Source organism: Ylistrum balloti, unplaced genomic scaffold (assembly GCF_031769215.1).
Source record: "Ylistrum balloti isolate Yb309-2 unplaced genomic scaffold, AGI_CSIRO_Ybal_v1 Utg370208, whole genome shotgun sequence".
In the NCBI taxonomy this organism is placed as follows: domain Eukaryota; kingdom Metazoa; phylum Mollusca; class Bivalvia; order Pectinida; family Pectinidae; genus Ylistrum; species Ylistrum balloti.
In genome coordinates, this window is record NW_026782179.1 from 1,425,759 (window position 1) to 1,452,884 (window position 27,126).

Genomic DNA, 27,126 nt, shown 5'->3' on the forward strand with positions numbered 1-27,126 from the left:
AAAATCTCTATGTGTCGATATGGAAAAAAAAGTTTTTCTATTACCATTAAGGACATGTCAAAATCGAGTGTTGAAGACCATAGCATGTTAGCAACAGATCGTCTGTTGTAGCAAATGACCCATCACATTGACCAGAAATGTATCATCTACTTAAGAGACCATTCAAGCTCAGACAATATTTTATTGACACGTAAATATAGCAGCTCTTCGCTTGTGTTTAGCCTATTAGTGACAAACTATAACCTTGACAAAGATGTATAGGAATCTTTCCTTACTCTAACGACCTTTGTTTAATTACGTATACTCATTGTTATCAGTTATCTCTGGAGATTCAAGAGTTAGTTAAATACGGTAATTAGATATTTCTAATTATGTTCCATTTTCTTCAGGGAATTAATGTGAATTAATTTTTAAAGTAGAACAATGACATTTATTTCTCAAAAGGCACTAACACCACATACGAAAGTCATCAGTATAAATGGCGATTTTCACCTTTTTCACACATAAGCATCACATCTTAGACCGTTAAGAAATGCAGGTAGAAACCTTTTAGCCTGGTTAAATCGAATTTGTTCTGCTCGTGCCGTTATTGCATAAATAGCGATACGTATATTGAAAATTGTGTTTTTGCATTATTTTGTTTCATTCAAGAGTCATTATGGTTGCTTTTTTAATATACAATTTGAAAATCAGATTTTACCCTTTGATTTCAATATGTAGTAATAAAAAAAATGCAAACACGTCATCATTATCATATTTTAAACTCAGATTCAATAAAACTGGGTAAACTATGAACAAAAGAAATATTTACTTGGAGAGTCATGAAAAAGTACAGGGAGAATAAGAGCAAATGTTCCGGAAGAGTATGCGCCATCTGCGTCATCGATGACACTCGCTACGCAAACCTTGGTCAATTCAAGTAAGTAATGTCATGTTTTCAAATGAAAACAAGGTAAGGGAACAACGAAACCAACTGGCAAACTAACAAACTCAGTCTTTCTTTAAATCTGTTGTAACACTTCATAAATTTACTTACAACCGGAACCTTTCATTCCACACGGGGTGTAGAGAGTTCTGGACAACATTAGTGCTCCGAATATATTTTGCTGGAATGACATCACGAGCCGATTTATCTCGTTTCTTTTTACTTCCAGGCATCGACAGCTTTCTGCTAATGCTTCCTTTCTTTTCCTTAGCTTTTGCTTGTTCGTCCTCGTCTGAGAAAACATCTCCATCTGCCAGCCGTCCGGGCCAAATTCCCAACATGCAATAGGGGTCACTGAATCCTAAAAAGAAAGAATATGTGTGATTGATATTTTTGTACTCTAGTGGTAAAATACAAGTAACTTTTCTATCAAACGTTTATAACGTTATATTTTCTGTCCATGTTTTACTAATAGAAATATCTAGCTTTTCTCATCGACTAATGTAGCTCACTTCAGCTTCATTAGGGCATGAAGATAAAGCGTATGATGTATTAAACAATTTTATATATAAAATGAAATATCGAAATAGTGCAAAAGTCATACAGAGTATCTAATTTGATGTTTATATGATTGATATGAAAATGAAATCTGGTTTATCTGTGTCTATCCTGCTACAAATAAATCCTGCTCAATATGAGTCGCCCCATATGATCATACAATGAAATATCACAGATGATCTGTATCTCTTTGAGTCGCTAGAGAAAATGCATTAATGCTTTCATGTGTTATGGACACGATTCCTTACACACATCCTGTTATTTGATCATAAGTTATTTTACTGTATACTAATGTGATATTTACACAATGACGATGTAATTACTCATTTCTAAATCAGCAGTAAAACTTGTTTGACGTCAAATATTTAGAGTCTATATTTGTTTTTCAATACATTTATTGATATACATCAGTAAATCCTCCTGCAGATTAAAAATAGCTCATAAACTATTGTTCCTCTAAATGTATATAAGTCGATTTGTAGAGGGAGGAATAAAAAATACCCGTATCCTCTTGTAATCCTATGATTTACTCTCTCGGTATATCGACAACAATCGCATCCAAAATGAACAGGGTGTTTATGCCTTTGATGATAGCATATTACAGATACAAGATGCAGTTGACAAATTCTTCAACTACCGTCATTGATCACATTCAAAAGATGTCGGAGACGTGTAAGTCATCAGCGACAATACCTGCATCAGTAAAAATGAAAGGAATGGTTTAGGAGAGAAAACATTTCACAGAAGCAATTAGCCAAACGGTCCAGCGGTAAGGGAAGTAAAATAATGCAGATCTGGAACCGGGAACGGAAATGGTGTGTACTTGGGAACATCTTCAGTGTGACCCACTCGGAAATGTCAAATGCTTCAAATTGATTGAATTTTAGATAGGTTAACAACAGAAAAGAAGAAGAGCCTGTGAACATTCCATTAAATGGTTATGCTTGAAGCATGTGAGCAGGTGCTACAATATACTGATTGAAATGAATCTAATCCCAAGGACACATACAGCTGTTTACTGTGAATAGTTTTGAAAATGTTTAAATGAAATCTTAAAGCCCGCAGCTCTTTTACAGAATTCAATTAAATACATTTTAAATTTTAGGTGTAATGTTTCTGCGTTTGTGAATTGCCATGATGAGATTTATAAAACACTTATGACGAACTACACTTGTGACAAATGATATAATAATATCACCACTGCGCCTGTGAAATATCTTGTAATGTCATTGTTTTAAAGTGCTACATTCACACAGTGATTAAGAAACAAAATCATTTCAATTTCATTGGGAATTCAATATACAGGGTAACTCCAATATACTGTTTGACCTTTTTTAAAAGCATGTGGGAGTGAGCTTATCCTCGTGTCATCTTAGTAAAAGTGTTGACTTATTATTATACCAGCTAAAAGAGTGGTTAAGGAAATTAATACTAGTTCCAATCTTGCATTCCAATCGCAAAAGTAATGTAGGTTTATGTGATATTGGTGACTATTGAGTAAAATGTTGTTTACACTAACAATGATTTTTGAGAGAAAGTCATTGTTGTGTCGTCTTCAATTTCAGTGTATGCCCTCGTCATTTGGAGTAAGCTAATTCTACTGTCTTCCTCCAGTTTCTTGTGTGGGATTAAGAATTTTATCATCTTTTCAAAAAATAATGTTTGGGGGTCAGCGTATTTTCATGTTGTCTTTAACTGTAATGTGTTAAAATAAATTGATGGTCATATACTTATATTTCTTAGTGTAAGCTCATAGTCATGTCTTAACTTAGTTAGTTTACTAACTTATGGTCTTGTCTTAACTGTTATATGTTAGAGTAAGCTGAGGGTCGTGTCTATGATGTGTTACAGTAAACTTATGGTCGTACCGTAACTATGATGTTTCGAGTAAGCTTATGGTCATGTACTAATCAAAATATGTTAAAGTAACCTTACTGTCATGCCTTAACTATAGTGTGATAAAGTAAGCTTATTTCTTGTCTTTATTAATTAAGATTTATCTTCTTTGTACATACACAGGATTCTCTATCCATGTCATGGTCTTCAGGTTCTTTCCATGGTTACAAGTTCATACTAAAGTTAGTATGTCTAGACATCCCGGCATATATCACAATAAATATACAGTGACTTTCCGGGCTAGAAACCTATTCCCAAGGACCTTCAGTCCTAAAGGACGAACTACAATTTGTGTAATTAGACCGCCTATTATTTGATATTCAAACGTAAATAGGGCCTGTCATTTATTTAAATCAGCACTGCGGCTCCGTGGAGCAAGTATACCATACTATCAAGGATGTGTTGAGAGTACGAGACAACCTGGACCCGAATTCGACGTCGATATCTTTATCTAATGCCAGTTGGCGGCGTGGCACAACTGTGCACGCGTCGACATCGGATGTGTCACCTTCCGAGTTCAAGACCATGCATAAGACTATTTACGGTAGTACGAATTCTTAGTACGATAGTAATAGCACGACAAGGCTATCAAACAACGAGAGGGCTAATATAGGCTTTGCCTGTTGCCCAATTCCTTTTGTACATACGATCCGTACAATAAAATATTCTGAAAAAAATCAAACAACGAATCGTACCAAAATCTGTTAATGGAGATGTGGGCTTTATACTATTCTCGTGGCCCGTAGCGCAACACCAGTATTGTCGGACGAAATTTCGTTATTCAGCCAAATCTTGCCTTTCATCAAAACTGTGCATGGTTGAGCAAGGCGGCTAATTTACATCTTTGCTCTCTAGTACCTGACGTCTGAGTGACGGTTGTGCAGTTATGTGTCACGTTATGTGCCAGGTTCATCCACAACACAGAGAAGAGCTAGAAGCGTATGAAAGGGATATCATTGACTTGGCAAGTCGATACAATGGTAAATGGTTTTATGAATACCGTAAAATGAATTAGGCACAAGCAGCAGCTTATCTTGAATATAAAATGTTAAAGTGGATTGGTCAGTCAGAAATAACACTTTGTTCTGTGGAATTTTCTCTTATCATAAAGCCAGTACATGTTCTGTGTGTGACAGCAACCAGCACCAAAAGAGTGTCTGCCCTAGAGCGGACATTGCGTGCTCACATCTTCACAACGCATCAGAGACCAGCAACAGCCGTGCTACTGTTGTGCCAGGTAGGGCAAAAGTGCAACACAATGGCAAAGAAATCTGTAACAATTTCAACACAGCTCACGGCTGTACAAGAAACAATTTTTTAAAACATCTTCATCTGGGTTTACTATGCAAAGGAGAACATATCGAACAAAGTCTTTTACAAAAATAAAATAAAACTCACTGGAGACGGGACTAAGCAAATAATTCTGCCTTTGACTCCCGTGCAATGTAGAGCAGAAAATTCATCGCAATAGACAATTGGTAGATTACCTAGTGCAAAGTTTCAAATAAGGATTCAAAACGGGGCTTCGAGCTCTATACTTTACGAATGCAAAAACCTATGGTCAGCAGTGAAACGACCAGATACTACAAGAACATTTAAAGATGTGTTATTGCGAAATCATAGGATAAACTCTATTGGTATAGCAGAAGAAAAATACTCAGGTAAGAAAGTGGATCTATCTACGCCACACGTCAACGAAACGCATCCTAGCCTCAATGATCTGGAAAGGCCGAGTTTTCCTTGTCCTATGTAACAATCGATCATGCTTTAGACATCTTTAAAACTTGGCAAAGGTAGTTGGCTCTGTAAAACAGACATTCAGGACGCTTTCAAATTAGTTCCAATATGAAAGAATCTGTGGCCATTCTATGGTGTTAAATGGGATGATTACTTCCTCTGTAAAAGGTTCGTTACCGCCGAAAAAATTTGACACTTAATTTACCGTTATTTGTTGGATTTTAAGAACACAAAGTCTACGAAAATCAAAATATCCTGTATTATGCACTAGAAGGCCTGCCTCATCATGCTATAGCGCTATTTACATCGACAATATGCATTTAACCTAAAGTTTAAGGAGCCACTCCTTGTTTGAATAAATCGTGACTTATAGTATGTGTGAAAAATTTCATTTCTTTTTTTATTCGCGCGAGTTAGCATTAAGTGGCCGCATCGCAGTCGGCTCCTGTCATGCTCGCTATTACATTGTTTAGAATAGCAATAAATTCAAGGCATCATATTTCTGAGTTTGTTGAGTATAAATGATGTGTGAGAGTAATCACGTGGTCAAGTCTTAACTAGAATGGGTTAGAGTACGATCATTGTATTGTCATATTTAACTATACCGTGTTGAAGAACGCTCATTGTCTAATATACTGTGTTACAGTAAGCTTACTGTTATGTCGTATTTTAATACAGGCAAATATGTTGCTTCAGCAATCATGTGTATAAGCAAGTTAATTATCATACTATCTTCAGATATAATGTTTAAAAGCGAGTTTATTTTCAAACTGACTTCAGATATAATGTTTGGAAGCAAGTTTACTGTCATGCTATCTTCAGATATAATGTGTGGAGGCAATTAATTGTCATACTATCTTCAGATATAATGTTTGGAAGCGAGTTTGTAGTCATGCTATCTTCAGATATAATGTTTGGAGGCAAGTAATTGTCATGCTATCTTCAAATATATTGTGTGGAGGCAAGTAATTGCCATGCAATCTTCAGATATAATGTTTGGAGGCAAGTTTATTGTCATGCTATCTTCAGATATATTGTGTGGAGGCAAGTAATTACCATGCTATCTTCAGATATAATGTTTGGAGGCAAGTAATTGTCATGTTATCTTCGGATATAATGTGTGGGAGTGAGTTTATTGTCATATTGTCTTCAGTTATTTAGAACATTTTCTTCTAGTTAGTTACGACCATAGGTATTGTCCTTAATGTATATATGTTTATATTACAGCCGAACATGTTGGTCGGTTCCTTACCATCTCTTACAATATGTACGTCTGCAATAGTACGCTCTATACTGGCCATTTGTCTCATGAAGGTGACCGTGTAGTCATCGAAACGTCACACTCTAATCTTCAACTTGTTGTGTTATAAGAATTTCTATTATTCTGTCTTAAGTTATGACGTGTGAAATCAAGTTTATCGTCATACCGTCTGCAAGAAAGGTCGTTTTCGCACACATAGATTTGTTTTCCTACATTTATTGATATGGTGTCTTCAATAATAGTAAGCCGTAATTAGATTTCGGTTATTCCGTTTTAGAAAATGGGTTTTAGGGGTAAGCATCATGGAAGACTGGTTTTCCTGACTATTGATAATTACTACAACACAAATTATTCTTTATGTTTTTACTTCATGTACTGGTTTGAGCTACTGAAATGGTCAATTGTTCGTTACTGATTTGGTTAATGGTTAATACTGATTTGGTTATTGGTGAATTAAACAATCTTTGGAATGTAGGCTAGACCCACACATCCTTTATAGATTTATCTACCTGAAACTGAAGATGAATGATCTAGTTATAATGACTTGCAAGACGTATAATTTAGAACCTTCACTCATACTAATTAATTTTAAAAAAAGTTTAATGTACGCTTACCATCCGCATCTTTTGCTTCTAAGTCTTTGGCTTTGATAACTGTTATGTTGACGATGACAATAGGAGGCTAAAACAGGAATATATAACATAAAATGAATCTTTGAATATATTTACCAGTGTTCTTTTCATGAGTTCATAAGTGATTTGTTTATAAACTTTAATCAATTACTACTACTAAAAACGATCCAAGTCAATTGAAGACAAACCTATTGTAGTGTAATAATTGGTCGGATCTAATTATCTCAGGAAAACAGAAGTTGGGCACACATTTTGCAAAAACACTGAACTCAATAATACATGGAAACTGATAACCTACAACATATAAGAAAATCTAGAATTCAATAAAAATACTTTTAATGAAATTAAAGGTACCATGAACTTATGGATATTCCTGTCCAGAAATCAATTTATGTATGACCACAAATTGTTACCTTTTCCTCTGTAGCCCTAGCCAGAAGATGGGCGTGGTCCTCTGGACTGATGCCAAACGCTTCCTGTGCATACTGATACAAGTCTTGTATAAAAGGGGAGTGTCCTCCTGCTGTTGTTCCGATCTTGTGTTTGATGGTATACAGGACCTCGATGTATAGGAGCTCGAACTGAAATGATAAAAGGTCGAAAATAATATACGGCGAGGGAACGACAGTAAAGATTGTTCAACAGACAAACAAATGGATAATACAATTTGATGCAAATTTAGATAAGATACAGCAGAGCCAAAACAATAAATTAAGCTGTATCATATTCCTGTCCCGTCCTTCTAGGACTCGTCAGCGATGCTAAGAGCCTTAATGTCAAACCTAGGAGAGGACTAAGGAAAGTCCAAAGCGATCGAAAGAAATGTCAAAGTCTGTAGGGGAAGGCGCTCTTTCCCCATAATTCAATAGAATGAGTCATCTTTGTGTATTCAGAAAAACGTCAAGTACATGTGTATATTTTGAACATTGCCACTATTCGAATGAATTACGTGGCATGCAGGTTATGGCAACGATTAATAAAGCAAGACTTAGGGATTTCAAACAAGTTCAATTTCACGTACACGCCAAGAATTCATGTAGGTGTCGGTGAGAAATACGGTTCTAAGCTCATCAAGGAGATTGACATTGGGACATTTTAAGATTGTACAAAAGACTCACAAGTGAATAGCACCTTTTTAATACAAATTTAGATAAAATAGTGTTAAGTCAAACAATAAATAAAACTGCATCGTACACCTGTTTCGTCTATCTTGGGCTCATCAATGATGTTAAGGGCCTAACGTTTGAAGCCTAGGAGTCAACTGAAGATGTCCAAATCTTAGATCTAGTATTGGATGAAATCGGAAAGAATCAGTGTTATCATTACACAATATTAGAAAAAATAAAAACTATGAATGAAGGGAGCTAAAACACAAACATTGATATAGAAACATTGTAAACCGTACACATGGAAGGATTGTCATAAAACTGTGTTTTAGGTAACACCTCACCGATTGTATGGAAACTTTGTCGAGGGAAAACTCGTTATGAAGTGTAATTATAATTGGCTCTAAGAAATAAAAAGATAATATTTAATGGGGTTTTTTTTCATTTAATACCATAAACGTTGTAAATTTTACGACAAAACATCTTTATTTTGCTTGATATTTTATATGAGAGAAATATATATCTGTAACGGAAAACCATTAATTTTTTTCTTTTTATCACTATTTTCAAAGGGAAACCAAAAAGAAAAAAGTCAAAATAAATTAAACCGAGGTTCAAGAATTTCAGGAAACTTGATAGCGTTCTTTGGTGTCGGATGCTTCAACGTTACGCGTGGCTACAAGCTGATTTTGAATAGGCTGTGTTTACTTGGTATTCTACCATCTACCATTTATGGTAAGAATCACTTGCAAATCTAATTAGAAAAAAGCCGATATACACATAGAAAGCATTTGATACGATTATTTAACTTCGCATCATTAGCGACCGCATAAAATAGACGAATTCCAAAAGTTACTAGAAAACACCGTTCTGAGACGTAAATCGATATTATTATTACAATAATAGGGAGTTATACAACTAAGATATAAAATAAACCTTAATACGTCGTCTCCTTCAATATTATGAAACTTGAAGCAGCAAATCTTTGCAGTTTGTAGTTTACTACTATCAAATATATTCAATTTTGTAATTGGATTAAGAAGTCACCAGAACGCAAAGCACTTTTGCAACCCACTTTATTTTCTCAAATAACCATTGCCGATTAATTATAGAAGGGATAATTAAAATCTCCACAGTAACTATTGTACTCCAAAACATAGTGCATTTGACATCACCTTCACTCTGCAGTAACAACCATGCCATATGTAAATATTATTCAAATGCAAGGAAGCGTAGGCATTTAAAGAGTTTGTCAATAAGCTATTGTAAATATACCATATTTGGTAATGCTCGAACGGGAACTGGAATTTATTTTTGAGCGAAGTACCCCTTCAGAGAGCATAACGTTAAAACATATCTCCGATTCGGAAGGATAAGAGGATAAGGTAAAAAAGTAATATTCCATGAAATTCCTGCAGTCTTTTTTAAGCTTTTCTTCTAATCCAATAAAATCATTCTCCTATTCTTCATCATTAACCGATCCGTTTAATTTGCGTTTGTGCCAATGACTATAAATTTGAAATCCAACAAATTCTTATGAGGGTTTCAGAAAAGTACAAGACCGTGTGATTTGTGATATCCCCGTGTAAACTGCTTGTAGTATCAACTACATTAAAATTTCGCTGTTAGTGTGTTATGTGGTGAACGATTTATATTCAAGTCCTTCCTAATAAAACCAATATGATACAAGGTATAAAAGCGGCAACCTAGTTTCTCGCAGAAATCGTTGACAATTAAAATTATGATTTTCCAGCCTTGGCCGTAAAAAAAAACACATAATAACCATTTCCCCTCTAGCTATTTTGTTCCTGCCAATAATTGAGGTTACTAGGCTTTTTACAACGAACTTGTCTCATATGCAAGTCATAATTATTTCATAAAATTGGTGCCACGTCGAGCTAAGCTTTATATAACTCCGGCCATGCATAATGTATAAGTTTTATGTGCGTGTGGGACATCACGAAAAGCAGATAGACGGCTAAAGGACAAAAAGCTTTCTTCCTTATCTTCCTTTAGAGAACGAATGACATCAGCGAGGAGACAAAAATGGATGATGGTCAATGAAAACCCTTGTATCTAGTGCTTATGTCTCAAATGATACATGTACCCAATGTCCTTAAATGTCCCAAAACATATGAAATTTTCTATTTTCTTCACACGGTGACAATCTTCAATTCTACAAACTGATCTTGAACACTATAGAAATAATTTTACCAAATACAGGCAACATATAACAAATAATACTAGATGTACTAAACTAATTCAGTACTTGGTCTAAAACATAACATAACAGACGATGGATAACGGACACAGATGTCAATATTAGAACATGGGCGCTTCACGACACGGAAGACTGATTTCGCTGAAAAAGAGAGCTAAACATATCATTTGTTTTCTCATGATTGCATCAAATGTCATTGAACATTGTCTTCATTGCTGAGAAATTGCGACAGGGCATAGTGCAGCAAAGCACTAAAGGAATTATAGCGATATTGAATATTTAAGGGACATGTTTTTCCAATAAGAATATGATTCAGGTTGTAAATAGTTTTTATTTTATTATTCATCGCTAAAACAACACACATTAAAGTGATAATTGGAACTGTGCAAAACAAAATCCCTATCGTCGGTAAAACAGTGATGTAAATTGGATATCATTTTACATAGAAATACAATTTCTGTCAATTAGGTTTACCATCACTTGTAAGGAATCTGTGTAATCTGGTTGGAAAGACGAGAGATCAATTCGGTTCATTGTTCGGATGGAAGGTCAATGCAATTTCTGAGATCATATATAGGGACGGAGCGAAAGTAGTGTGAGGGGGAGAAACGGACGTTCGAAAATAAATCACAAATTTACTTTGGTCATTGTACAGCCTTTCAAATAAGAATATAGATGTACATTGCCTTCGGTTGTAGCACCATTCATGTGTTACCGCTGTGGCATTACTTGTTTGAACTGACTGTACTTAGTGTAATCCTGCAATCGATCCATAAATCAGTGTATTTTGTCAATCCTTTCATTTCTATCACGAGGTCATTCCACTCTCGGCCCAGTTCACTATCATTCCCTCTCCGACACAGATGTCCAGTGTAATCACCGCTTATATTACATACACACTGGACACTGATAGGGTTTTCAAAACGCTTCAATGGTGTCCATGTACTACATCACCATTCTTATAGTTAATATCATCGGTATATCTTATTTTCTGCGGTCCACACAGCAACATACATATATAGAAAAATATATAATAAATCAAACATTGAAAACGACATTAAAATAAGTTTTGATCTTTCCACATCTTTATGTATTCATTTCAGCGCATATTACCTATAACCCTTGAAAGCATTTTTTTTTAAATTCCAAAGAAACATTAAACAAGATCATTAAAGGAATTATTTGAAACAAGATAAAACTGTTAATACAATGTGACTTTGGATCATTGTTCGAATCCATGAAATCACATTCACAGAATTTGGAATTGTGGAATTCTCTTAAACCTGAAATATCAGCTTGTAGTACTAACATGCGTTTGTGTATTTTCAAAGATCATACATAAAGTACACTTTAGTAGATGGACAAACATAACATTTTACGAATTTTATCATGATATTAATTATTCTAAAACAATGACGATTTCATATAACATGTGATGAGATGAACGTTGATTTATTGCTATTCAAATCGATAAATTCATTTTTATTACAGTTACTCGTTTCTTTAAAAAAAATATTGTTGTAGGGAATAGCACCTAATGTAATATTCACATCTATATTATATCTCTCTTCGCTTTATGTATAGAAAACATTATAGACAAGTACAAACAATATGCTGCGATGGTAACTAAAACTCCTATAATAGGGTTTACTATTTCACAGAAACTAGTTGTCAGCTTACATTAACCACTCTTGATGGCCCGGATGAAAGCATAAGAGGAGTCTTAGGTGTTATTGTGGGAGGAAACTAGAGTACAAGGGGAAACCCACGTGGTCGGCAGGTGACCCCATACCTATCCACGTCCAGTCGTGGAATCGAACCCCAGTCGCTTAAGTGAAAGATAAGTGTGTTACAACTGTACCACCAGGTAACCCAAATGAATAGTTATAGACATCACTAATGAAACAAAAGATATTCAGTAGAAATTATCTATGTTACTTCGACAACAAACTTTTGTCGTTATACAAAGTTATTTTAAGAGTCTATTTTGTATGACCTTAGCAGCGTATTGACCCAATTCAGAAAAAGCAGATTTCATCACCCACTAGAGGTATCAATTGTCTTTAAATAGAAAGAGGAAGGTTTAGCAAGACCAAGACAGCATCCTGGATATGCCCTTGACCTATTCATCTATTACCAAGCAACATACTTGGATATTCCAGAAATTATTTCATTAAAAAATTCTTCAAAGGTTCATGCCAGTGGTTGTCTGCGGTTTTATAAGTATTCTCTCTTTCACGATGTTCTAGCATTACAAATTATGCACAATATACCATCGATAAACGTTATCAAAAGGGTGAGTTTTCTTTTAATCTAATCAACTTATATATTACCGATCACTTTTATTCGTTGCAAAATAAAATAGCCCCTAAACGGTTTGACATCCATTTCGGAAAACCGAGTAATGATGAATGATACCGACGTTCAATAAAACACATTAACTTTGGAGCATACTTCGGACATAACTGACCATTAAAGAAATGGTTACGTCTTTAAATGACCCTGTAAGACTCTATCACGAACGGTCAAATTATAGTAGAACTTAATGTCCTGACCATTTGATAACATGGTGAATGTGATGGCAGCGTGATGATAGGTATGCCTGCGAGCTTGACCGATCGATGGTCAACGAGCAAGCGAAACAGTATGCTTATAAAGACATCAGTTAAATGGTAATGACCAGTGGTCAATAGCATGCTTATTATTTCTCGATCAAATTTGTCCCTTTCAAGACAGCGTTATGTTTGAGAGGTGAAATATATGTACATTCTGGATGACTTCAGCATACACTGTTGCAGTGCCTTCCTGTGGATTAACTTCGTATTCTAATAACAATACAGCGGTATTCTTCCTCAAATCTTAACCACCATAGCTATCTACAATAAGAATCTGGTCGTGTTGTAGCACTAAATTCTTTACATTAACTTTTTTTGTATTGTACAACAACAGAGAAACAAGTTTTTCCAACTTATATGACTAATTCATGTTGACCCGGAAGGAGACACGCGAAGCGTCTTTCTCTTGAAGGAAACCGGAGTACCCAGGGAAAACGCACGTGGTTGGACAAGTGTCCCCTATATTTTCCCGCGTTGTATCTAACTCTAAATTTGTATTGAAAGGTACTATTCACTTGTGTGTCTTTTGAACAATGCATTAACGTACTTTCACAAGGGTGTTGAAAAGAGCATGCACTTTTGAGCAGGCTACACTAACACTAAAAGCATATATATTCTCTATTTAGATTCCTAGAAAAATATCACATTACCAGAAACATGGCAGACAAGCTGACAACAGTTTATAACATAACTTTAAAAACATTCCATAAAACAACAATCAGTGACAATAGTAGCATCAATGACCATTTCCAACATATCAGTTGTGGTCATGATGGTCAGTTCTTGTGAGGTCAATACTGCACGAATTTTTATTCCATTCTCACAGAAACTAAGCTACTTCAGAACACGATGGTTATGCAGATCTCATGAAGACATTTGCTAAATCATAATCACCAAGGTCCATTGTCAAATCAATTGCTATCCGCGACCATCCCCAACATACAGTCTTGTCTCTTTGAATCCTACCTAATACTCAAATCACTTTCTTGAACAAGCCTTATGCTAATATCACGTGTGCAACAAGCTGCCCTTATAACGCCCATGCGACGAATATTAACGCCTACCTAACCATGTTAGTGTTAAGTGACTACCTCACGACCCTGCTATTGACAAATTGACTATATTTCTCCTGTGTGACTTTACAATAGAAAGCTCAACCTCACGATCTTTTTTTTAATGTAAAGTATTTTTTGGAGGGAATAGAGAGTTATTTGTCTGCCTCCTATAAGTCTAATTGATGTTTAGTCTGACCTAGTCACTTGTGACTCTCTGGTTCTTCTGAGGGAAAAGATCAATCTGCCTCGATCTATTTAGATCAGCTGTAACGTAATCATATCACGGTAAGATCACGTCGCAAAATTTCAAACACAACCATAAAAATGGCGACGTGATAAATATATTGATGAATGCGAGATGGTATCAACTTCATACTGTGTGGGAGAAAGTTATTGGTTATTTCTTACATAGGATGATGTTCTTCCTTTTTCATCTCTGACCACTTCACGTCCATCTGCAATCTAAAGATCAACTTTTATCACTATTAAATATTGCATGTCTTCAATTGCTTGATACTTTGGCATTTGAACATTTCACAAAAATGCATAAATTTTCCATAAACATCTATTGTCCCATGTGAAATACAAAGTCAACCGTATGCAGAATTGATAAATTAAATTATTCAAAATTCCATTTAATGGGAAGCGAATCAATCATTTATGTTGAAGTCTATTGTCCCATAATTTAATGCCATGTTGAAATTTTCTTTTTTAAAATGTCTGTAATTGCAAGCGTGTAGAACGATATAGCGGAATGTTTTCCTCGACAAATAAAAAAGTCGCGTTATCACTCCAAACACAAAATACCATTTAAACGCCAAATTATCTCATATTGAATGTTGTGGAGAAATTAACTGATCGGTAGGGTGATATAAACAAAGGAGATAATCGGAGTGAATGTATGATTAATTAGGTTGTGTAAACAAGTGTCGATTTTATTTCCGATCTTATACAACAAATCGAATCAATGTTACAATCTTTGTTTACTCGTTCAGTGCATTTTCGAGAAAAGTGTAATTTTAATTTTGATGCCGAAGAGTACAAGGCAAGAGAAAATGCTGAGTATGAATTTGATTTTCTTTTCATTTTTCATTTTTCCTAAAAGTGAGTCCAAGATAAAAATTGTAATTTTTCACAATTTTGGATTCAAGACATAATTAAGCATTGTTTTGGTAAGAAATTCGGAAAATAATTATAATGGTTATATAATACTAACGTTAGGGAAAGTTAACAAAACTTGTTCCAGAACTTGATTTTATGTATATAGGTTTGGGGCAAAGTACTAGTAAACCTTATAGAATTGTCAGAACCCGCTAATACAATCAAAGAAACCGGTGGAGGTGGTATTTTATAATGCTTTTTTTATGTCTTGTTTCTCCCTTGAGGTAGTGCACGAAAAATGCTGGAACTAAGATATAACTCGAAGTAATCTGTGAGGTGGTTTGATGTGGAAGTAGTCTCTTGGTGATTCACACAGAAGTATTCACTTCCCCGTGCTTCATTCCCATCCGTATATTTGAGTTTTTGTTCGTCCACCATGAAATTTGAAATCCTATGGCGACAATATGATAGCGAATTATTGGGTCACCCAAGGGCAATTTGTGTGTCAACACAATAAAGTGTTAAAACTTGTATCCCCTCAGTGGTTCATGATAGAAGCAATGCGGTAATTGGAGAGATATGCGAGAGAAAAAATCGGGAAAAGAGATAGGAACTTCGTCAAGTGTTCAGCGTTAAGTGAGCAAACTATCATGGATACCGTATTTATGGCACATTTGTAATAGAAAGAAGAAGGAAATTATAGGCCAAATGTTATGGGTGTAGTTATGTGGGAAGTGCAATAAAGCAAAACTTTTACTCTTCGAAATGGTCTTTAAAATGAAAAAGAGACCCATTTATATCTAGATTGCCTTATCAGTCGCCTCTGTGTGTTTTGATATTGTTTCACTCGCCCTTGTATGACTTTGTCCCATTCCATGAATCTTCATTGATTTATGGAAATTGTAACTCACATAGAAGAGCAAAGCTTAAATCTAAGGACCTCTCTTTAACTTAATGTATTGCTTTCCTATTGGCAATTTTAAGTTAAGGAAAAGTCCTTTTGTTTGGGAAGATTCTTTAAACTAAAGCATTGATGTGTTGATGGCTATTTAGAGGTCGTTGTATTGGCAAAATAATTCTGAGGAGTTTCCTGAAACAAAATTGCTTGGTCACGCAACGATCAGTTTTCTTGTAACACCTTCAATTCACGCTATTAATCAAACCTATGCACTCTGACGACAGTTGTATGGTACTAAAATAAAATCTTTGAAAGTGTATATCATTGGTGTCTGGAATTTGTGTATAGACAATGAGAAAGGTCATTTTTATATCTTGTATCAAATAATATCCGCCAGCTTAGAATTATCCTCGAAATTGCCTTTGTCAACAGTTCTTGAGCGGATCATCGGTAAGCGGTCTACGACCAGACAAGGTCACGTGACGGCTTTGTGACAGGAACAGATACACATATGCAAGTATTGCGACACTACAATGAATCTTTTACGAAGCAACATGTTTCATGTCATAGTGTTTTTCAGAAGAAATGATATCTGAAACCAGAGTATTTAAATGTTTTAATTATTAACCCTTGTTGGTCAAGATAATGCTCACTGTGGAATGAGGAAAACCCAAATGCCCCGAGTAATGCAACGTTATCATATACTTGATCCAAAACTATGCAATCGACTCTCGAACTCCAGTTGTCTTTATTATAATATAGATTTTTTTCTCGTTGTAGAATTAAAACATAACATTGCTATTCCACCATTAATTACCTATTCGATCTATTATTCTATCATGATTTATTATTCTGTAAGTTATAAAAGTGGTTGTGTGTAATAAAATCATAACAAGCCATCTTATTCTAAAGCTATTCTTTCTATAACTTGGAGGAAGGCTCCAGAAAACACGCTTTCTTGTGCTATAAAACCACGAATGAATTTGCCACAACACCACATAACAGCACATGAAATGTCCCTACATGGCCGCGGATGAGCACCATAAACGATCCTACAGGGAAAAACTAAAACAGCATGACTCACTTCAACCTCCTTTGGTATAGTTAACCTAAATAAGAAATAAATACACATAAACATCTCGAACGAGATGTTTGCGCGAGGTCAATTAAATATGTGTTATCGCCGCATTCCAACACTTGTGATCCTACTTAATCTACAAACTGGAATGACGGCAACTTATCAAAATATACATTATATACCTAATGAAAATAAGCGAGAGAAAATACCGATCATGTGGCAAGACATACTTATAAAGAAAATATAAATAGTAATTTTCTGTATTCCTGAAACAAATAATACCAAAATTCTTTAAAATATTAGCACTCTCTTTTGTGATGAAGGGGGGGGGGGGGGGCTTTGCTATGGATTTTCTTTTTCTTTTTCACTTTGATTGAAAGACGGCATGCACGGGTGATGGCGCCACACCATTCACTTCATCTGTTCACATTTTACCGACAACGACCTTTCAATTCCCTGCCACAAAGTCATTAAAGTCAAGAACAGCAGCGCCTATTTATGCAAATTTCGGTTCGTCTCGGTTTCGGAACCGAATTTTGCCTTGGCTAACCACTTTGTTCAATTGCGCGGTTATGCAAGTTTAAGAATAAGGACACGAGACAAAGTTTGTGTTGAAAGGAGTGAGACAAGGTCTTCATATTTGGCCTTATCTTTTGGGGTTCCCTTCCTTAGCTGACACTACAAATATAATATAAAAATGCATAAAATGTAACGAAAGGGCATACTATTTTTAAATACTGATCCCGCTTTCTCATATTAGTTATTATTACACGTTGATCCAGCTAATGAGCAACAGCATGAAAATCGATATTCTGTCGGAACTTTTATTAACGAGCAGTATGTTAACTCGTTTGTCTCCGCCATTAAAGTCTCAATTTTAATGTTGAATGCTGGAAAGTAAATACATATAACAATATCTATAATTGTGAATCTTTCGGAGTAGAAAACCTAAAAGAGAGCAACTATATTTCTGAAGAACTTGAGTGTAGAACGTGAATCAGTTCGTCACTTCTATATTCCCCCACCTTTTGGCGCATCATTTTCAAGTCGACGTGGTTCTTGATATTTTCTTCTCACGAATTTTCTCACAATGCCCCGGTTTTATATAAATATATATTCCATAACTTTCTTTAACAGTAAATAAACAAATTGCTGTCAGCTTCAGTCAAATGCTTTTTTGAATGGCTGTCCCGTATGGAATAACATGACATCGAAATCATTTGAAACGTAGATTACACAAGGTCATGTTTTAATTTGACTCTTGGAAAGATGATATTGTTGAAGATATTGTGATCTAGTGAATCAGTCGATCAGAAAATTGTTCGTTTACGCTTCGGATTTACCTCGTGTTCCATTGGATTCATTATTACACAAAGTAAACAAAATAAACGTATAATCCTTAGATATGTTTGATTCTGGCAGAGAAATTTGCATAAGAAACAAAAAGGATATATCTTAAGCATTGCAATATCACTTTTACTTTGCAATATTAAATCCAAGGAAAAGGTGGTCTTAAAATCAATTTGAGATCAGGTTTGGTGAATTGGCGCCTCCTGTCTACTGTCTGTCCATGAGGATATGAAAAAGTATTAAAGAATTGCTCATTCGTCACAAATGCTTGGCTTAGAACATGTTTCAATACGAGCGTTGAGTCTTGGTAGTTACCACTCCCTGCTTAACGCTCACCGTTGTGGTACTGTTAGGAATGGTTTGTCCATTAACAAGTGTAATGTGACCTGGTAGGGTGTCCTGCTTGGTTCGTGTAGTACAAACTAGACGGCATCATCAAACACAACACAAAAAGCATTCTCTCCACACAGGTTCTCATCTCATACATTGTAAACTGATTTTGCAAATACATAGTTGTTCATAGAACGTTATAAAAAAGTAAAAAAAAACCAAACCAGGGTAATAAACGCGCGTGACACTCTTTTAGCAGATAATCAGAAATATCTGTTAAACACTTATTTTAAATATTTGGATTTAGATTATAACTTAAATCATCTAAATACCAACTGCACTTACAGAAAGAACTCCTATTTCCCATCGATGAAATTGGAATTAAATTTTTTTCTTTAATTTTCCGTGCAAAAATTTGTATAGGGAGACGTCCGAAAGGAAATTGATTTATACTTCCCTAACGCTATCTTGTGCATTTTTCCGGGCACATTTTCTGAAATTTAGTTGGCCTGTTTTGCAATTATACCGAAGTCGTGCGAAACGAAATCCTAATTAATTCTTAGTCGTGTTCTCCGACGTGAAAAAAATAGAGATGTGCTTTCGTATGCAGAAAGCAAACCTTTCACTAATTACACTGACACCGTCTGGGATGTACATACAGTCTGCTAAGATTATACGGCGTCGTTTGCTCTCTTCATATTTGTTAGTCGCAATTTACGGAGAAAGGAGATTAGAAAGTATGTGTTGAAACCGTTTTTTTTCAAACGTACTTGTTCTTTTTAAAGCATATATATGTAACACACTATACATGTTTACTTGGAATTATATCGGAGTTAAAGGGGAGTGTGGGGGGGGGGGGGGTATCTTAAGAATTGTTTAAGTTATTCCGGTACATCTTCATTCCCATTCACTTTAAATATGCTAGCATGCAGTTATTAATTGGATAAACGTCCATATGCAGGTATGACTCATAAATTGGATGTCACATGTAAATTGTTCATAAGAGAGTGATATGAAGAGATTTCATCAAACAAGGTACTAATGATGGGGCGCAAGTACATATTTTTTTATCTCCGATATTTAAAACTGTTGATTCTGTGAAGCATGGGTCTCAACACAATACAGAAAAAAACTTTAAGACCAATATGGTTATATGGGTGAAAATAGTCCTAGATAAAGAAAATAAAGGAATATTTGTGAAAAGTGGTTTCTCACTATCAGGATATGAGCGAAATCTTTTATTTCAATGGAAACAGATTCATAATCACATCGGCTTATTTCTTGTAGGTATACTGGAGTCATGTTCATTAGTAAAGTTCCTTTTTTATTTCGCTAGTTAATGTAAGTTCGATTTATATATTTTTTTACGTAGATTGAAAAAAACCATTTATTTTAGTTATAAAATCAATATTCCTTTCTATGAAATATTTGTTTTGTGGTTTTCTCAAAGTAAGAAAATAAAGAAAAAAATATAACATTTGCGTTCTGTACTTTGGTTCTGCATTTTGTTTAAGCTGTGCTCGAAAGTCAAATCAAATAGCAACGTCATGTTTCTACTCCATGATGTTGATAATATCTTTATTCCAACTCATTATCTAACGGTATCCATGACTACCTCTAAATTCCCCAGCGTACATCTTACTGTATGTTACATCCTTATTTTCTGAAAGTTTCTGTAGTCATTGCAATCGACTGTTGCTCTCATACAAGTGCAATAAGAAAACTTGTAAAACGTTTCTTTTAATGTATGAAAATGTTTATAAATTACGATATTGAGACGTGACATACCTCTTTCTTTGAAGGCTGTTGGGATTTCGGTTTGACTGCGAACTGTGCTTCTGACGGAGGGTGCCTGTCATGACCATCCTAGAAAATATGCAAGCAGGAAAATTAGACTAGAATTTAACACACCAAATCGACAATCATAGAACGAACAATTTCCGATAATCATTAATTTTAAAATCGAAGCTTACTACATCACACAATACATATATAGAACATATATGTCACTATAATGATGCTGAAACAAGCTTATCACCAATGTAGGCGTTATAGAAATTTGATGTCAGGTTTTTGTTTGATATGAACGTTTACTGTTTCGCAGAGAATATTAACTTTTTTATATAACGTCTATCAACATTGAGTCATATGCTATCATATGATTCCCTTACGTCATTTGTCACCGATATTCTGGAGAGTAGATTGGGTTTTTTTTTCAGTCAGTCTCAGACAGAATTACAAAGTATATTTGTCATCTGAAAAGGATGGCACGTTAGACTCACCAATAATTGTCAGTACACAACCTTTCGTGGATATTTATCTTGAAGACATATTTTCGAATTGACTAGATTTTTTTTTAAAGATTAAAGTGAAGAAGTCAAACTCTTTTTAGAGAAACGAGAAACCAAACGTCAAGACAAATGACTTGCGATGTTCAAATACAATGATATTCAGATCACTTTTTTTCGAAATTCGGAAATTTTTTTCTTCCTGGTACATTTATTGGGGATCCCGAGGTTTAAGAAAACTTACCTGTGTCACTTACAACGAATAAGTTCTACATACGAACTATGTAGAAAATTTTGTACATATAACTATACTGCATCAATTATGCCGTTCATCAAAGATTATAACAAAAGACATGGAAGTAAATAGCGCCTTTTAAAACAAATTTAGAGCAAGATACAATACAGACACATGACGAAATAAATTGCATACGTCTGTGACGCTGAGGTTCTTTTTTTTATCCAAATATTGTCAAAATCTAGATGGGAAGGTGTTTTAACCCAATAATTTAATAGAATGAGTCATGTTTCTGATGTATTCAGTCCACTATTCGTATGAATTAAGTCGTGGCATGCAATTTACGACAAAGTCCAAACTCCACCAGCAGTTTCTACCCGCTGTAATCTCGAAGGTTTTGGAATATATGTAAACATGAGGATAATGAATTTGTTTGCAAAATTTGAGACGGTATCTTCAAAAAACATATTAGTAGGAGATAATGATAAAATTTTCACTACGCATAAAGACATCATTATTTAACCTTAAACAGTAATCAAATCAACAATAGACACCTGAACCCAGCATATGAAATGAAACAAGATTTCTACGAAATACAGTGAACTGGCTTTCGATTTGGTCTATTTCTCAAAATGATTAACTAGTACTTTGAAGAGTACCATAAGGAATATCTAAGCCTATATATAAACATAGACGTTTTTAATTTTTATTCCAAATAAGGATTCGAACTAAACTCTAGCCATCAAGAATCTTCTTTAAATCGATGTAGTGAAAATTGGACTCAATTAGTAACATATTCAGTAGATAAACAGGGTTTTAGGTCCCTAAGATATTTTACAGAAAATATCAGATGACCATGTGTAATAGAATTAATACCTGGCAATCAACCATTGCCACAGGTGTAGATATTTCAAAATTAGCATGCTCTAAAACCAATTACTTTGTTTAGATAATTAACAAAAAAAATCATCTGAGCTACCAATCTTTGGTATTCAATAGTTTATCAATAATGATAGATATGATGCCCAGTAAGTTTGACTGATAAGTTAAGTATGTCGGTTATTTAGAAATTACACATGACCGACACAAGAAGTTTATAATCGAGCACTATCATACTACATTTAATACCAAATTATTTGGCATGAAGATTTTGAAAGTGTTTTCCTACTTGAGGGACGGTCTCATAAACTGAAAAAAGTTATAGATGTAGATATGTCTGTTTGTGTTATATTTTTCAAGTATATATTCGCATTTTCTCTTTAACAGCCATGGCATATTTATATCCGGGCTATCTGTTTAAAGCACCTGGTACTGACATCCCAGTGAGACCAGTGAGAGGAAAACATAGTGAGTTTTATAATGAAGAAAAGTCATCTATCACCAAAACAATGCATATTGTGGTGACATGCTATTCCATCACAATGAAGGAACCCCAGGGGTTAGAGATTACATTGGAGACAACGCTAGACTTACCCGACGAGAATACGTATTATATACGGTAAACTCATGTTCATCTTCTGATATTATTGATTCCTAAAGCAAAGCTTTTATGTCTAAGACGATATTGACGTCAGTCGGATTCGGATCTACACTCGATCTCATTGTGAGTGTCCAACTAAATCTGCTGATAGATTTAGGATATTCTTGATGATCACTCGACTCTCGTCTGAAGCCATTTTATTTTATAAAATACCTTTGCAATGTACAAACCACCACCCTCCACACCCATCCATCCCGGAAACCCATGAGAAAGAAAAGTAAATACCAAAATCGAATAAAACGGAAACAAACAAGAAAAAGGATAGGAAATATTCTATGTCTTAAAGCATCAAAAATGATGGGAAGCTGAAAGAGGTAGACTTATTTAGCATTCCAGCATGGTCGATTCATGAATTAATTTGGGAGGCCCCTTAAAGAACTGTCAATTGTTTGACGACCGAAGCCAATCATTGCCTACCTATTTACACATGTACATGTATCTATGTTCTGATAATGAATGTCTTTGGTTCTGAACTCTCGCACGAAATCATTGTCGAAGCAGTTGAATGATAGTTGAAGCTTTGCGGATGCTGAGGTCTAGTGTACTTATAAACGTTTCTGTACTAACACATGTTAGAATTCAAAGAATGATTTAATACGAAAAGAGATATCGAAAACCAAGTTGGCGTGGAATTAATCTATTCGAGCTGACATCTAAAACTATTTTTATTTTAAGAGGTCTGTAATATTCCTTTTTTTTTAATGAGAAATGTTTATTTTAAGTCTAAACCAATGGCATCATCAGTTAGACACCGCGTATAACAAGATGAATCCTATTTGGTTTGAAAGGATGTTACATGGAAATTAAAAACAGAGCATCTCTTGAGAAATCTTTTTAAAATCCGATTTTGAAAACTTAACTTGATTTCTGTTATCCTGTATGATTATGGATTGCATCTGACAGCAAACAAAAAAGATGAAATCACAAATTTTTTTCGTCGTCGGTATAAGCATCAATGTCACATCTAAACGCTACAAGAAAGATTATATCGACCTGAATGAGACATTATCTTCATAAACACGTGCTTTAATTTGTAGAACCCTATCTGAACTCTAATCTCAGTTCGCTTAGACAAGATGATACGGGACGGTACGGATTACAGCAACACATAATTCTAAGAAATAGGGTGATCAGCAGTAATTGATGGGAGCTGTTCCAGGATGAAATCACACAGGGGAATAAGACTGTTCACAAACGTATTAATTATTTATAGCCCAAGAGAAATAAGACTAGTGAAATACAAATCTTCTCATATATCGAAAAAGTTCGGCAATCATCGCTCCGGCAAACATCGGAATCCGTAATCTAACGATTTGTTCCGACATCAGTTTGATGTTACAGTGAACTCTTAGAACTTGTATATTGTTATCATTTTATATATTTGACCATGAAGTGTCAGTACCATTTTAACACTAATCGTACTGTCGAAAAATGTTGATTAAGTCGGTTTTAAACTAAATTGATCTCTATTATATTGTATACATCAGAAATTGCTTGATATTGGAGGTAAAATTTGATAAAATTTTGAGCAGAAATTTACATTAGTTTTTTTAAAAAAAAATTATTGTGATCATTAGAGAATGAGTAAATAATTACAAAATAACGCAAAAAAGAATCCATTTCCTGTCACTTCATTTATCTTAAATTTGCTGAAGTTAAGATTAGAAACGGTAAACGTACGAATAGGAAAACATCAGCCAATCAGCTGTAAAGGACAGATTCAAATGACCTGTATTACTGGAAACCAAGTACGAATGTCTTTATGTAGTTGAGTATTGTGGTTTCGTCTACTTAATGAAGGTCGGTTAGGATATTTTAAACGTATTCAAGTATTGAACAGGAACAGAAATATTAATCAACGGAGGAAAAAAATAGCCTATGGGCAAAATGACCCGTAAAACCAATGAAGAAAAATGCTACAAAAATGTATTAAGTTTTCAAATGTGAGTGAAGGTTGTGTGACAGAGAATATGTAAACACGGAGAAAAAATTCCGTCTAATGCAGCCCACATTTTACTTTCCTTTAATGAGATGTAACAGCAACTATAATTTCTATATCGTCCTAGATTTCACGTGGGTTTTGAGCATGGAATGCAATATTTCCTTTAAATATCACTATGTAATCTACAAAAGTAATAAGTTGGTTTCGTGAGAGCGTAGACCAATAAGTCTCGAACAGTGTCCTTCGCTAATCCAATATATCGCGAATATTACACCATATCTAATTACGTCACAGCCTGATTCAGTCTAATTCTAATCACAACGCAATTTGACCCTTACCGAACTCGGTTACCTTCAAAATGACAATAAACTTTTTTAATTACGTCACTCTTTCGCGTGACCAATTACAATCAAGCACAGAATGCCATCTCATCTCCCTTTGTGGCAATTACGTATTATATCCAAAGCGTTGTAGGTATATTTGTTCAAGGATTATGCAGAAAATAGCATTTTCTCTTTGGAGGCATTGAATCCACCGTAAGTAAAACGTATATACATGGACAGACAGACATTTGCTGTACATAGTAATTTGTTGGAATTTCTGTTTGTTTCTCATATCTATGATAATTGGTCATTCTTTCAAAAGGTGTTCAGCTGATTCTACATTTAATAGCCGGCAATTACATCAGGACCTTTTTAGTGATGATAAGAACACCTTTTCCTAATCTCATGTAGATACAGATCAAAAGTACAAAGATCACGTCTTTTTTCTTGTTATAAATGTTTCGCTTTTCGTAATTGAAAAAAACGCGTGCTGAAAATAAAAGAAAATTGATCGGTAGGATCGCAAGAGGTAAAAAGCCGAGAGTCACGAACATCAGGTCTCGTTAAAGGTGAGAGATCTCGTTAAAGACCAAAATCTATAGTCCCTTTGGATGTGAAGATACGTAGCTGTAACACTTTGGATTTTTCCTTGTTCCGATAAAGTCCATTTTCATGTCTGGTTCTTTATTTTGTGTACGCTACGGTTACGTGTCTAGTAGTTTAACGATGAAATCTTTTCTATATTGCAATGATCCTTTAGGCATTTTGCGTGACTGGCAAATGTATACATTTGTTGAAAAATACATCTGTCTACAGCAAGGTAATTCTTGGCGACAGACAGGGACGCTAGATATGGATACAGATCAAAAACATATGCAATAGGGACTATGGAGTTTATAAATACATGTCCTCTGACAGTGTCATAAATCGTTCGTAAATCTAAATACCTCTCTTAGATATATGATGCCAAAGATTGGGAGCATGAAATAATGGTTTAAAACAAAAAAATGAAAAACAAAACCAAAACAAATGTAAACAAACAGAAACAAAAACAAAATAGAGTTATGAGGTCGATATATGAATTGGCTTGTAATATTTCTTTGAGAAATTTGATGCTCATTAGTTTGCCTGATGGTTCCGTTGTTGTATACCTTGTTCTCATTTAAGAACGTGACATTACTCACTTGAATTGACCAAGCTTTACATGGCGGGTATCGTCGACGAAGCAGAAGACGCTTACTCTTCCGGAACACCTGGTTTTATTCTTTTTCAGGAGTCTCTGTGCCCTAGTTTTATGACATTTCAGTTTGAATTATGATTATGCTGACATGTTGCTGATTCCTTGATGTTTTCTGATTTTAGTGGTTTGATTGGTCCCTTTACTGATACATTGTAAGATCTGTCTTGTCTTCTTTATTTAGTATCAAAGAGGTTATAGTTATTCACAATTGCATAATCGTTAACAACTGATTGTCAAGATTTTGGACTTGACCAAGTCTATTACCTATATTACGGATATGTACATCATTTCAGCTTCGTAATCATCACTGATAGTGTAGAGAAATATTCTATTATATTGTCGTGGCAATATTTATGTCAACATGACAGGATTTAGGGTTGTCATGTCAGCAGAATATAGAAAACCCTACGAAAACAAATATACCGTTAATGTTCCTGATTCAATGTGACATGTCAGGAGTCACAAAAATGGAAAAAATACTAAAATACTCCTTCTAATATTAGCAAGATAAGAACTGGTGAACGCCGAAATGTTCCGAGTTTGAATATGTGAATAGCCAAACCATCTGTCGGTAAAAACCAAAGGATTTTCTTTCCATCATCACGGGCGATCTGTCGGTCTGTACTGTATAATTGATGACGACAGAGAGGCCCCGGAGATAGTATCAGATGAACTATTCTTTACATGTGATCGATCTGCTCCCCAGCATCCAGTCCAACACTCTTTCCTTCATTCTGTCCCCTCCCGGGAAAACAAGGCAAGGACTACCTCTCATGTAACAGGTTTTTTGTGTTG

General features: G+C 34.8%; 1 protein-coding gene across 1 annotated transcript in view; it reads right to left on the reverse strand.

Moving 5' to 3' along the window:
* Positions 1-27,126, reverse strand: part of LOC132551668 (BAI1-associated protein 3-like) — a 102,194-nt gene that overhangs the window by 24,596 nt on the left and 50,472 nt on the right. The window contains exons 3-6 of the mRNA XM_060215848.1: positions 20,552-20,629; positions 7,423-7,590; positions 6,992-7,058; positions 1,037-1,286 (exon numbers count right to left, since the gene is read on the reverse strand). Of these exons, the coding sequence (XP_060071831.1) occupies positions 1,037-1,286; positions 6,992-7,058; positions 7,423-7,590; positions 20,552-20,629 (563 nt within the window). The remainder of the gene's footprint in view (positions 1-1,036; positions 1,287-6,991; positions 7,059-7,422; positions 7,591-20,551; positions 20,630-27,126) is intronic.